Source organism: Brienomyrus brachyistius, chromosome 8 (assembly GCF_023856365.1).
Source record: "Brienomyrus brachyistius isolate T26 chromosome 8, BBRACH_0.4, whole genome shotgun sequence".
NCBI classification, from domain to species: domain Eukaryota; kingdom Metazoa; phylum Chordata; class Actinopteri; order Osteoglossiformes; family Mormyridae; genus Brienomyrus; species Brienomyrus brachyistius.
Genome location: NC_064540.1, coordinates 16618587 through 16633931, shown reverse-complemented (window position 1 = coordinate 16633931; position 15345 = coordinate 16618587). Strand labels below are relative to the sequence as shown.

At 39.8% G+C, this 15345-nt stretch overlaps 1 protein-coding gene across 1 annotated transcript in view; it reads right to left on the bottom strand.

The window, feature by feature from the left end:
* LOC125747930 (contactin-4-like) overlaps positions 1–15345 on the bottom strand; it is a 122050-nt gene that overhangs the window by 55773 nt on the left and 50932 nt on the right. Inside the window, exon 5 of the mRNA XM_049023582.1 lies at positions 4498–4593. Within this exon, the coding sequence (XP_048879539.1) occupies positions 4498–4593 (96 nt within the window). The remainder of the gene's footprint in view (positions 1–4497; positions 4594–15345) is intronic.

Genomic DNA, 15345 nt, shown 5'->3' with positions numbered 1-15345 from the left:
ATTACCAGTCTCAGTCTTTCTTTGACAGAATTGTCCATTGAGTCCATCGTGACTGAGTGCTGCTGGAGAGGGTGACGCAAAACTGCAATGATTGCAATTCACTGCTAAAGTCAATTGCTGGATTAATGCATTTCTAGTACACATAAAAAACAGACATGCTTGCAGCTTTGAGCTCTTGCCAATGAGACACAGCTCAGAATCGATGCATTTATATACATATTAGCCAATCATTCAAAACTGCATTTCAATCCCAAATGAGATTTGTTGTACACAAGTGGGGTACACTGTCAACGTGAGCTGCTACATATCCTTCATGTGGCATAGTCTCAGGTGGACACAAAGAACAGATGGTTTCGGCATGTTCTGGTTATAATTTCCCCCTAGAATAAACCTACTCTACTTTATTTTTTCATTTATAGGAATGAACATAAAATCACAGCATCTGCGCAATGTCAGCAGAGGGTAGGAATAACAGGTGGTCGATAAGTTCCTTTAAACAAACGGGGTCATCCTGTGTGATTGCCACCCAAAAGAAAAGTCACCAGGCAAACATGAAAGGAAGCTGGTGACAACATCAGTTCGTATGAGAGGCGTGCGAACGATTCGGGGTAAATCCACGCTGGGCTGCTTCAGTTACCAGAAACACCTGCCATTTCCTGTGTACTGAAAATCTGATTCCCGTCCTTAAGAAGGGCAGACTGCGGACCTTCAGAGTAAACATTTAAAATGATTAGATATGACATAGATCCCTTGCCTTCATAATTATGTAATTCATCTTTGTCTGCTTCACCATTAAACTAAATTTGCGACACAATTTAATTAGTAAGTAGATAAGTCAATTAGAAACTCCAGATGTTATTTTTTCAGTTTATTGATAGGTTAGTGCCTTCAGGTTTTACCCATTAAAAATAACAACTTACTATGTTTTTAAGCTAGCAAAACTGAACATTATATTTTAATGGTTGACAGCCCCATGTTTTGCCTCTTTATATGAATATATATGAGTATAAGTTATAAAACTTCACTGAAGGTGTGCAAAAACAGGCCAGGAGATCCCATGTGAAGGTCAGTGTACTGCAAATACCCACTGAAATGGCGATGAGCTTGTAAATGTGTGAGATTTGAAATACTCATTCTCAGCAACACTTTGACAGCACATCTCCTTATAAAAGGTACAATGAATGCAGAATGAAAAGACTTTTCAAGTGAGCCCTTCTTTGCAAATGAGAACTTTTGTAAGAACTGTGTGACATTTGGTGACATGAATCCCCCCCTTTATAATCCAAAACATGAGAATATCAGCCAAGGAATTGCGAAGGGCAAGAGATATGTAATGTCTGACTCCCCCTACCCTCCCCCACCCTGACCCTAAGTCACGAGACACAAAGCTTAATCAGTGGGAACAAGGTCGGCCAGTGGGTAAAAGGCAATAAATTCATCGGTATTGCATCCATTTATTACTGAAAATGGAGGATGTCACGGGAAATTAAAACAGTTCTCCAGGTGTAATTTCGAGTACACTTAGTACCATTAAAATATTAATGATTCATGACAACAGTAACCCTAATTTACATTCAAGCAAAATTTAACAGAGTGAGGCAACAAATGGCTAACTAAATATTAATAAAAAGAACATATTTATTTCTTGAAAAAGTAGGATATGGCTTGGATGTATCCTGAAGGACTCTTCAATTACAGCAATTGTTAATAATAGTTAAAACCACAATCCGAAAACATACAGTACTGTGCAAAAGTCTTAGGCAGTCAAAGAAAATGTTTAAGGCTATTTATCTGGATCGTAAGTGAATATTTGCTCAGGGGCACTTCAACCTTTTCAGGTATTCGTTAAATTTCTCCACCAGCTCTCCTAATTAATTAACTTAATTAGTTAAATAACTCAATGAAGTATTGATTTTCTAAACAATGTGGGGTGGTGGTCAAGTCAAAAATACACAGGTGTATTAGACGGTTGCTGCAGATACTGGGGTGACTATAGGAGATGTTCTGAAGTGGCTTAGCGGACACACTTTAAGAGACATAATATCATAGATCTACAAGAACAAGAAGATCATTTAAACACCATTTTCTGTGACTGCCCAAGACTTTGGCACAGTACTAATTCAGATTGTTAGAAACTTATTGTGGGTGACACCTGCGGTTTTTAAACAAATGCAAGTTAAATCGATTACTTTTCACCTAACAGTAGCCTGCTATGCAAAATAATGAGAAACCTGCCATAAGAAATGCCAGTGCCTTTCCTGTGGGATATTGTCACCTGCCTCACAGCACTGTACTGTTATACACCATAATGCCGCCACACCATCTGGCCATCGTCATCCGCAAGATTAAACTTTACAGTTTATGATATGCAAAAAATGTTTTGTATGTATATTACTGATCTTATCTAGGAAATCAGTGTTACAAAAGGGGTGTAGGTGCGTGATACAGCAATTCAAATCACAACACCAACTACAGGCTACTTCATTCACTTCATAAAATGCATCCATCTGCCATATTGCTTATTCTTTGCTCAGAATGAGGCTGGAGTATATCCAGGACACACACACACACACACACACAAATGGGAAATGTAGAGCATTATTCTGGGATAGGGGCTCTACTCAGCTGCCCAATGGTCATGTGATTCCTGTGGTAACCACGGAATTCGAACCGACAACCTTCTGATTACAAGCACAGAGACTTAACCAATGCTTCTGGACAGTGGTGGGGGCAAGCTCCTCACATTTGGTAGCGGGGGTTGGAAACTACACAGGAGGTGAGTGAGAGCTGTGAGACTCACTTCATAAAACTAACTGTATGTGCTACAAAAGCAGGCCATCGAGAACTCAGAAAAGTAACAAATAAATAAAAACATTACGTTTTACCATAAACCACTTTAATACTCAACAATGCTAAAATAACATTTTAATACCAACAAATAAATTCTCTCTGGTAGGACAGAGAACAAAGTCAAAGTGATACGGACTTTTAAAAAGCATTTTTTCAGTTGTGTTTATTTCTGTGGGACCGGCTCAGTGCTGCTGGAAGCTATACAGGGAACTGGGGAGGTAGCCAGCACAGACTAACTGTGAGTCGATTAAAACTGAGAGATCAGCATGTTCCACACAAAGTAGCCAGAAAACGCGCAAAAGCTGGATAATCCTAGTGACTATTTTTATTTGTTGTGTAGGATTTTATTACCAAAAACCAACACAATAATGTGTGCATGTATATGTGTTTACATGGGTAATAGACAATGCTTACAAAAGAATTCAATGATTGTGTTACACATGCATGAAGCTAAACATTTAGCAGTGATAAGCAGATCAACATCCAGCCCCAGGGAAGATCCCATGTTCAAGTCCAAGTACATGAAGCTACACCCATAATTTAGTAGCCCTTTACAACCACTTTGAAAGGTACGTCACTGTTAATGTGTTCAGGGATCATTATTTTCATACAAGTTCTGGTGACTGCTTAGATATTCTTTGTCTCAGGTATTTTCTTACATTTTTGTTCTCCACTTGAACATGGTGATTAAGAAAACAGTATATCACAAACAATAGAGATGATAGTATTTGCTGCAACCACGAGCCAGATCACACCCTGCCTTCCTGGAGAAGCACACCTGTAGCATACACCCCTTCATTAGACTACGGGCGACATTACAGCCTCTCCAAAGTAGGGCATCTCGAGCTTGAATTGCTGCTGAATTGTGGTGCAGCTGTGATTCTGGCTGGCAGGCAATTGATATCATTTGAGAGCTCTAGGATTAGCAGCTTAGATTCTTTAAGAGTAAAAAAAAAAGATAAACTATGCAGTGAAGTAATACCAAGTAAACAGTCATCACAACCAACGGCACTCGGTAAATTTTTAATCTTTAAAATTGATCCGGTATTTAACATCACATTTAAGCCATCAATTTTGTAACCGAACAGTATCATTAAACTTACTGTTCCTGCTGATCGGCTCAACTGCTCTGGTAACTGAGGGCTAAATTATCAGGCAGGCACAGAGAGTTGCCGTTAATTGCTTGACCTCTATAGATTTGCGTGTGTGAAAACGGCACAGCCTCCCTGCGCGAGCTGAGAGATGAGAATATCTCACTCCTTTAAAAAAAAAAAAAGTGAAATAAACGCAGGCTTCAGAGTGTCTGAGGTGCGCGAGCGAAACGACGACCCATTTCCTGTCAGACGCCGAAAACCAAAGTGGGGAAGCCCACAGGCGTCCCGGAAGACGGGGCACCTTTTAACGTCTGAAAAAGCAGATGTATTAGAAAACTCTAGTCACGTCTTGTCACTGGGATCCTGTAAAATGACAGCCAGCTTCCCTGCTGGACTCGCCGCTGAACATTATTAACATTATCTTTTGTGAGAAAGATAATTACCTAAATTTGACACCGGCGGCTGTGACTTTCCATTACATTTTTGAACATCAGAGCAAAGTAAATGAGTAACACAGAAAGGGAAATAGCAGGTTCTGCGATAAGCCGCATACCTCCGGAGTGGGCGGGGCTTCCGCAGAGCAGCACCACGCCCTGTCCTTCACGCACCGACACGGTTCCTCTTCTGTGAGTCTTGAAGTTTTCCAAGTCTGAGAAAAAAATAAAACGAAACAGCGTGTTAATTACAGGGACAAAATCTTCATGGCAGTTTAACAGAACTACAGGACATACACTCTCTTGTATTTAAAATCAGGTGCCTGGCACCTCCCTAAAGGCTAACGTAATTAAATAAAAAGTAAGCAAAAGGCACAAGTAATTTACATAATGCAACCAAGAACCAAGTACTGGATAGTTTTTACAGTATACTTAAGAACTACTTATGTTGGAGGAGTTTATAAAATCAGAGAAAAACTCTACACTAGACGAGATGAAATATTTTCATTTTTTTCCATCTTAATAGAGTGCTATACAACTCTTATTCATTAGTCAGGGCAGATAACTTAAAAGAGAAGCCAGCCGGATGTATGGCACTAAAATGAGAATATTTAAAATAGGATTCAGAATCGCAATGACTTGGATCCTCACTCTGTCAAAAATGTCTACTTGTATTTCAAGTGCAAAGCAGAGAAGAGATAAAATGGATCGGACTGTCTAGTTCTTGCTTAATATTGTCGCTGTTGATCTAAATCACGAAATATGGTGACAACCGAATAAACTTTTGGGTGAAAAGTACCTGGTAGTAATAGTAATGGGCTGTGCAAGTAAGTAATAGGTTGATGCATTTTTATGGGTCATGCGGTATGAATGGAATGAATGGCTGGGTTAATGCAGTGCACTGCACTAAATGACTATCCCTGTGTGGTATGTACCCCCTCTGGAAGGGTTACCTGGCTCCCTGACAGTGCTGTAATCCAAATGGCCTGCACTGTAATCGAGTTGTGAGACAGGCAGGAAGGCGGCAGTGGCTTCTCTGTGGATTGCTTTACATCAGGAGCACAAAGCATTTGTGGGACTGTCTGCAGAGGCAGTGTGGTCATGCAGCTTCCCGCCGTTAGGGCAGTGTGCACTGTAAGGCTTCCTTCTTAAACACACACCTGGCATATCCATGAAACGGCTCGCGGACCACTCTGATCTGCAGGGCGTTCAGCTTAATGTGCCCGCTTTTGCAGTAAAGCCCACTTTTCTGGCTTGTTTCCCCCCCACTTTCTGTATGCAAATTATGCAAAGTTAGTCATGGGTAATTCTTTTCTGCTCTCTTTTTGAAAACATTCTGTAATAGTTTGTATGACAATAAATATCGTAAATACCCACATCCACCCATCCACCTCCCATGGCTGTTTATCCATCATACGCATGTTGGGTTTACCACAGCCTTCCCCAGGAAAAACACATGGACACCAGTCCATCACAGGTCTGACACACACACACACACACACACACACACAAAGAGTTATTAAGACAAATTACCCAAGGACATGTTTGTAGACAGCACGAGGAAACGTGCCAAAATAAAGGAAAAGCTTTGATTCTCTAAAAAAAATGGTAATGTGCTTCCCTATTAACTTTTACCAAAAAGACATGGCTGATGTACATAAAAATCTAGCAAATCTCTGCTCTTCTATGTGTACGTTACCCGCCCGTTGTAATAATTACTGTGATACCATGAAGATGACTTTATGTAAAACAACATCCACGGCTTGCAGTTTTACCCAACGAACTCCAGGGTGAAGGGGAACAGCTTTTCATATTTCGTTGCTTTTGTTCACTTCCCACCAGGCTACTTGCTGCTGTCTAGGTATGACTAATAAACGTACAATGACTAATCAGAAATACCGACAGCGACCAACAACGCTGAGATGCGTCATGGTGCTCCTCGTGAAGCCAGCCGTCATGGACATGCAATAAAGTTTCTCTGGAAAGAAAAACGAGGCGTTCCGCAGAATGCCTGAACTGGAGGGGCTCGCTGCAGGTCAGTGCAACCGAGACCAAATTAGCAAAGGGCTTTCACAGAAATGACGACCGCCGTCCAAATCACGGCAGGAATGCAGAAAGCACACTGTTACGTTTAGGTCACACATGAATGATTTTAATGGCTCCGGCAGATATTGGGCTTTCTTTGTGTTTTTTCCTTATCCTTCCACCGCTGCACACATTACAAAGCAATTCAGAAATGGCTCAGAAACCAGAATTACCTTTTCGTTGAAACTAATTTATGTTTGACAATTGATGGAAAACAATAACACAGAGAAGCTGCATCCTGTATCCCCTCGCCATTGTGGAGCTTTGAGAGCTGGTGAGGGTGATTTTAAATATGCAAGAGGACTCTTCGTGGCTGAGCATTCAAGTGAGTCTCCAGTGCGTAAAGAATAAATACATTCCAATTGGGATTATGTCAATGCTCTTTTAATGGCAGTAGCTGGTATACTGCACCAGAAACAGCGTCAGTAGACAGAGTTTTGGGTAAAAAGCAATAGATCAATTGTGAATAAAAGCGCAGCGAGCAGGTGTCTTTGGAAGGAGAGCGGTCAAAGGCAACACGAAAAGGATAGAAATATGATTCCCTGTACCCTTCCTGAAACTTCACCCTGATCAACCACTTTCTCAGAATAACTGCCTGTACTGTGCAGCCAAACAGGCTAAGTAAGTCAAACAGGTAAATAAGCCTGTCAAAGTGAGCCGCACCACACATCTGAAACGCGAGAGCCACACTCAAAGACGTTATTTCGCTGAAAAATACCTGGTGGAAATGGTAGTACAAGCCATTGAAAGTGTGCCAACCTCCACCAATTGCAATAATTAACCTCAATTAACCTTGTTCTGAAATATCCTCCATATTGTCATGTCACCTCGAGCAGCAGTGCAAAAATGAAGACTTTTTTTTCTAGGACAAATCAATGGTAAATCTCCAGTACTGCATAAGTCGACCCCCTTTGAAATAAGATTGCTGATTAGTTCTGCTTCAAGAATGGATTTAAATGGAAAATTACTAGGCTCACTGATTTATGAAGAGTACTATAAGGTCAGCTAATAAATGTCATATTGGCTACGAGACAAGTCTATTAGGAGGCTGGCTGTAATTATTTCTTAAAACATAAATCTCCTTTTTAACCCTACAACATACTTTTGCTAATGGCAGCATTATACCCTTTAGTGCTATTATGAAAAGGGTTTCCTTGGATTTCCTAGCAATTAATAAGTAATTTGGTAACTGAGGTGCAGTTACACGCAGGTAGCTCAGAGATGATGTTCCGTGTGCACAGATCTCAAAAAAAAAAACAAAAATAAAAAATTTGAAAGTAATTCACTCATATACTGTAATGTTAACAGTAATGGCTTTTTCATATTTAAACAGATATTAGTGTTTTCAGAAAGCAAGTGTTTCAGAAAGTCTTTCCTGTCTTATTATACGCGGAGGCTATAAGGTTAGAAATAAACTGACATGAAAGGGAATATTTCAATGAGCAAACAACACAGAAGTAAACAGCAAACAAACAAAACAAAAAACAAAGCAAAAAAGAGCGCATTCCCTGCCACACCTGCTGTAAGGCAGCTGAGGGGGTCATGGTGCTGGGCTGGCCTCTCCCGCAGAGAAATCCCGCCAGCTTCACCGCGCACCTCGACACGCTCGCAAATGTTCCGCTCAAGCGGTCCGCCCGGCGGACCTCGCCCGGTCCGGTCCCGTGACAATGGACTGGCAGAAAGGGTTCTGAGTGGCGTTTCACTCACTTTCATCTGAATCAAGAACACAGTATCGGATAAAAGCCCCCAGAGAAGATGGGGGCGATTGTGCACAGGAGAACAAAGTGGACAGAAGCACTGGACATCTAAGGTGCTGAATTAATTAAAAAAGAAAGTAGTTTCAAATCATTTTAGGTCCCAGCGCATTCGAGATAAAAGCAGATGGGTAGGAGCCAGGGGCCGATTTAGGCACAACTGTAGGGGGAACAGGAAACCTCCTTTGGGATGCTCCATGCGTGAAGAGGGCCACGTCCATTTCTTTAAGTGTTCATAAATGAAATATTTCATACTTCCAGCAACAATGAGTGAGATGAAAAGACCCAAGATCACTTTATTACTACTTTTCTTGCCAATAGCAAGAAAGATTTTTCATTCAATGTCTGTTGAGTTGGAAGACACCTGTGATTAACACAGACTTTTAAGGTTTTGCTTGTGTGTGTGTGTGTGTGTGTATGCATGCCCTGTGATGGACTGGTGTCCTGCTGTTTTTTGTGTCCTGGAAATTTTGTGCCCGAATCACCCCACAATATGATAAAAACCTGTTATTTTGACATCGTGGGGACATTTTTTTTTCCCCAAGGGGAATCTTAATTTTGTAAAAATCAGTCACTGCAATCAAATAACTAAAAATGTCAAAATTCTTGTTCTTTCTTTGGTTACATATGGGTAGGAGTTCAGGTTGTCATAGTGGGGTTTTGCACATAGATATGAATGGACGATCCCCATGAACATAAGAATACAAACATGTGTATGTTGGGTGCGTTTGTGTGTGTCTGTGTGTGTGTGTCTGTGTATATGGTGCAAATGGTTTTTTTGGTAAACAGTCATAAGAATTTATTGTAGAAATTCAATATATTGGCAAGTCATTGATTCAATCGCTCTCCAGAATGGGTATTGTGAATCTTTATAGATTCAAGATTCAATAGTTTATTTGTTATATGCACAGTAAACAGTCAGGTCCACTATGCAATGAAAGTCTTACTCTAGATGCCCTTCTATTAAAAACTAAGTAACACAGAAACAAAGATCAGAAGTACAGATTAAGGTATGAAGTATAAATTAAACTACATGTACAGTGACAATTAATTAAGAGTAACAATACTAGCAGTTAAAATGCAGGTATGTGTGTCTGTGGTATAACAAATCCTTTTGGCTCTGAAAACTGTTTGTATTGTGGAGAAAAAAAACGAAATAGCCCCTCTACCACTGCTATCCAAAAATGTATCTGTGCAAAGAGGCCATTGTTGAACAAAAGGCCCGGAGAGTCCTGCTGCTTTGGCAGAAAGCCCCATTAAAATATGGTGGGATTCAGGCGGACGCTTCCAGTGAAGCCTGTGGATTGAGAGGAGCGGTGCAATAGACTTGAACAAACACTACATGCTCCCCTGTCAGGATACAGCTGTGACAGTGTGCCCTTTATATACCATGGAAAGCATGCTGCGTCCGGATCTGCCGCTACGAGCCATGCCACTGCTTGTGGAAGGAAAAAGTGTTGTGGAAGCTCAGTACCGGAGGCAACTTCTTTGTGATGGGAAAACAACTTAAATTTACAAATCTGATGTTATAAAGGCAGTGAATTTCTCCAAAAAATGGATGAAGCATTTTAAACACAAAGATGACGGTTTCTTTTCTTTTTTAACTAAAAATTCCCGTTTTTTTTCCCCCGTTAGTGTTTACGACAAAAGATGCCCCTTTCTTTCAGGAGTACATGGCAGACCGTGTGAGACATTCTGAGAAAATTTTGAGATGACGTTCAGAGGCAACACACAGGTGCAAAGAGGGCTTATTATTCTCTGAGATGTATAGTAAAGCTCCTCTCTAAATAATGCTACCAGCTGATTGCCTGCTTCAGAACTGAGCCAAGCGAAACTCATAGCAAAAAATAACTCGTATCTACAGTTTATACTCACAAATCTATAAAATGCATTATTCACCAATAAACTTTGCAAAAAAGACATAAATACTAAAAAAAAGTCAGTATTTGACCTTTCAAACGTGTTCCAAATAAACATTCTTCATATCAAAAATTAAATATAAGAATTAATATGAAATAAAAATAATTAATATAAGAATGGCATTGTCTAATTTTGAGTAATCCAGTTACACTGCATCACACCCGCCATGTGACTGTTATAACGTCACTGTGTGGTGGCCCACAGCCAAACTGTGAGGGTCAGCCAGTGATGCTGCTCATTTGCGTTGCGGAAATGCAGCTGCCCCTCATTCTTGGCTCTTCATATAAACTGGCGTATGGATGCTTTTTTCTCTCTGACTCAGAATCTGCTTCTGTGTTTTTCCTCCTGCCAGATGCTGTCCCCGCTCAGTCCCCCAAAGCCAAACTGAAAGCCCTGCCTCCAACATATTCCCTGGCCAGTCACCACCCTAAGCATTTCCCACCCTTACACACTAGATACAGGCTGACATGTCATTCGTTGGATTTTTAATTTATTCACTTTGCAGTACTCTCCACGCTCTGGATGCTCTCCTTACTCAGATCCAAAATAGGGGGGTGCTTTCATGTGTAAAGAAGAATGGATGTTAAAAAAAAAACTCTGTAAACAATGGATGACAATATTCACCAAAATTATGAAAAACAAAAGTTGATTAACATTTGCAGCCATAACTGAGCATTGTGCAATTAGTAAACTAGATAGATTACTGTCTGAAAAGTTAATATAGAATCCAAGCATTTGGTTTGGTTTGTATTCACATGTACAAGATACTGTCAGATTTCACAAACTCACATGCTTTTATGGTACTGTTTGTTTCTGATGAGGGGATGCAGTTGATTTCTGTCCGACTCAAACTAGGTGCTGACAAATTAAAGGGAAACTTATTCCCATCCCCAAATGTCGGATTTTTCCGTGTCATCCATCCATCCATCCATCCATCCATCCATCCATCCATCCATCCATTTCCGGAAACCTCTTGACCTATTCACAGTCGTGGGGGGTCTGGAGCTGCAGCTTATCGCAGAGGCAGGAACAGTCCAGGATTTGTCAGTGTTTAAGCACAAATTATGTATTTAAGGTTAAACTGTTTCGCTTCCATTTCCATGTATGCCAGTAGTTTCATATTTAAAATAAAAATGAAATGCCTCAAGGAGCATGCAAATGCTGCCTGATACAATGCGGGTCAGCTGGCCGTTCTCTTGCGATCACCTTTACTGCCCGGCATCAGGATGCAAAACACACCAACACAGCGAGCCTAAGGGACCTCACTTATTAAAATCATGGTGAATATAATAGATGGATCTTAACAAAGATTTAAGACCTAAATGAGTGAAAACATGCCTACACAGAAGCAAAAAATACATTTCTTGTCATACTTAACAAATATAGCAACGGACTATTTGCATTTCATTAGCGACAGACACAAGTATGATTTTTTTCGAGACGAATGGAACAGCTGGAAGACCATTTACTGGAGTTATAAATTACAATGCACGCTATTCGTTCTACTCTGGAAACTGCTGTTTTTCATATCAGCTTCCAATATCTCAGACATAAAAATTTCCATCTGCTGAAATGCAATTAACAAGGTTGTGTCAGTTTTATTCATGAACAAAAAAGTAACACCGATTCATTCGCAAATAAATTTTCACAAGCTGCAAGATCCGGTAATAGGTTTTGCATTTCTTTAGGTGCACAAATGCACACCATAACTAACCAACTGGCCCAAAGAGTACAGGCGAGTTACCTAATAAAAAAACTCACCAATAATCATTTTACCATAAGAAAACCTGAAGCATTAATAAGATTATGCAGTGTATTCTTATGTACAGAAATATCCAGAGTCAGGTAGGATTTGCATTTGGGATCTGAAGATCAGGTTGTATTAATGCTGTTTTCAGTCGTTAGATATATTTCCATGACGCACAACCTTGGACACGTCATCACTGCTGTTTTCTGGAGTAATGAGGTGTTTTGGGTCTTACAACATACTCCCTCAACCAGGCGACCTGACCAAGGTTGATCAGACCTTGGCCTGTGTTCAAGTGGCCTACTTCTTCTTCATTGTTAATATTATTATTAATTAGTATTATTATTAGAAATTTGGCTCAGAAAAAAAAACCTGTGAAACTTTTCAGTAAATGGAGTACACAGGAATGGTATTAATATGCTAATTATATAAAAAAATAATTTAATATTCTATGATACATGTATGTGCCATACTTTTCATGCTCCGAGTATACAGTACTTCATCTAAAATATACGGAGTCTGATTAATTTAAAGATAAACTTGGTCAATATAACAAAGATGAAATATTCACTGCTCAGGGGTGAGTTTCCCGAAGCCTTCTTAACCTCACGTTATGTACAAGTCCTATATCTTAACACAGAATTTATGAATGAAGTAGAGTTAAGAAGGCTTTGTCAAACTCACCCCCAGGCTGTCAGGGCATCCATGCTGAAATCAGCTCACCAGCTAAACAATACATTTAATCAACCAATAAATCAATCAAGTTCATTAATTACTCAGTGTTTATACTGGGCTTTCTGCACAAATAACAACCCATATCAGATAATATGGATTAATCCAAATAATAATCCATAGTGCTGCCCCCCCCCTCCCCCCCCACCATAAGTATAATTATATTAATGCGTAAACATGCTATAATTTTAAGTCAAGTCAAGTCAAGTGGCTTTTACGTCATCTCAACCATATACAGTGACGCAGCACATACTGTAGTGAGATGAGACGGCGTTCCTCTAGGACTATAGTGCTACGTATAATACTACATCAACACAGGACTACATGAAGTGCAAGCGTGTAAAATGTGCAAGACATTTTATTTCAGCACTAGTCCAGAAGGCAGTGCACTTTGCATTCCGGCACTGCTAGCTTCTCAAGGACAGCGTGCGTAACGGTTTCACTTGAATTGAGACATTCTGATTGTTTAGTCCAATTAAATATCCCTGCTAATTTCACATAACCCTGCATTTTCAATGCTCGGTTATTGAAAGAAAACCTACCCCATATTCATCGTAAAAATGCTTTACACCAGGCACCTATTCCTGTTTTGTGGTAGGTAATTACTTTTTTTTCTGAAAGCAATTTCAACACTGAATCCCAGGAGCTTAATCAGACACTGCATTCTTTTTTTATTACTTATGTCAAAAGTGAACTTTATATATTTTTTCTTTTCAAAATTTTAATTGAATTTTAATTGAATTACTCAGATTTTAAGCATTAATTCTCAAATGTACCACAAAAAAACTTGCTCAAATTATTTAAGGTGTTCCTGCAATACTTTATTGCAACTTAATTACATGATGTCACTGACTATCATAAACCAAAAGATTTTTAAATTATACTTGTGAATTGCTTTACATATCAAAACCTGTTCCTGAGAGGAAGAAGTCTGAAAAATTTGAATTCGAAAATAAATAAATAAAATTGAAGTAGTCTGTGCAAATTATTGCCACACAAATCCCTGAGGTATGATCAAAAAGGTTTCACAATCTTTTGCCTGATTCCCTTGGCAAAGGTGTTTATTATGAAATCTCATAAAAATACTTCACACAATCCCCGAAAATGCAAAACAAAGGATCCTAAAGCCAAAAACATTCCACGTCTGACAACATAGTGTAGAAAAGTTAAATGTTTGCTCTCAGTGTGATCTATTTAGTTCCTGGATTTTTTAAACAATTAAAAAAATTCAATGTGCTTCCACAGTTAAATGTTAATATTGCAGAAGCCCTTTCCACTGACTATAGATACTTTTTTTTACAATACTATTTACAGACAAAACCATAACCGGTAACACCTGAAAGATACTATTCATCTACTTGTAAAACAAAGATTAATCTTGTTGGCCGTATACAATGGTTTGGTGTATCATTACAGTACATGCTTTACTGAGATGATGGCAGGTTTTTGGTGTTGAATGATGCAGAATGTGAGAGAGTATGATATATGAGCATGTGACTTAATTGCAGACAGTAAGAACTGTATCGGCCTAAAGAGATTGGGTTCAAGTCCCAGGAGAGCGAGGTGTAGCTACTGCATACTCCAGGGAAGAACTTAACCTGGCTTGCTTCAGTAAAATATTCAGTTGGATTAATGGTTAGAAATTGTCTCTTTGCATAATTACATATCATAAGAAACTTGAATATGACTTTTACCCTGTCAATTATAAATGATTCTATTTACAGTATTTCTGAAGGACTGTCTGCTGAAACAAAGTGGTAGAAGCCTATTTTTCTATAAAAAACACACCTGAAAACCCGATGTTGTTCTCAAACTTCATATAAGACCTATTAGCAGCTGAGAAACTGAATTATGTATTTCATATAAGTTAACATGGATCTCGAAACGAAGATTACTGCTTCAAGCCCTTAGAAGGGCCCCTTGGATTGCGCTTAGAGTGATGGATTAGCCTCAATCGACCCAGTGAAATGGCAAATGGCTGCATAAACTGGTCAAATTTGTTGTATTTAGAATTTTACATGGTAGGGAATTTGGAGGTAGTCAAGGAACCGTTAATGGTGCAGACGACAAAAATGAGAGATGTGTTAGCTAGTTAAATACGAGGTGGAATACACAGAAATCGGATCAGAAAGGGCTGCGCAGGAAGTGACGTGGTGATCAAGGCCATAAGGCAGAAGGGGACGCATCTGCATGCAGCCAAATGTTCGCTGTGTTAGGGCACAGTGCGTACTTCTGAGGCGGGGGGGGGGGGGGGGACTTCGCTGTGTTTTGCAACGGTCTGGCCTCTGCTCACGTCCCTGAAGAGTGTCAGAGTGACACTGAGGAGTGCTGGGCAATTTAAAATTGATGAAAAACAAGTCCAGGCAAAGTATACCATTCTGTGGAGGAAAAAAAACACTATGGGTGGTGACAGGGAAATGTCATACTGGTTATTAAAGGTAAAGCAGAGAAAAGTCTACTGGACAAAGAAGGCTCCCGGGAAATACAGGGGCCCTCTTTAAGGAGGCGTGTCATGTCAGTCAATCCAAACTGTCAGCGTATCTCAATGGACAACATCAGAGGTGATAAACACCTACTCTCCTATTACAAAAACACTGAGAGCATAAGCAAAAAAGTCAGTAGACTATTTCCATCTCATCATCCACTCGTCCACCTGTCCATCCTCCCATCCATCCATCCATCCATCCATCCATCCATCCATCCATCCATCCGCTTATCCTAGTCAATGT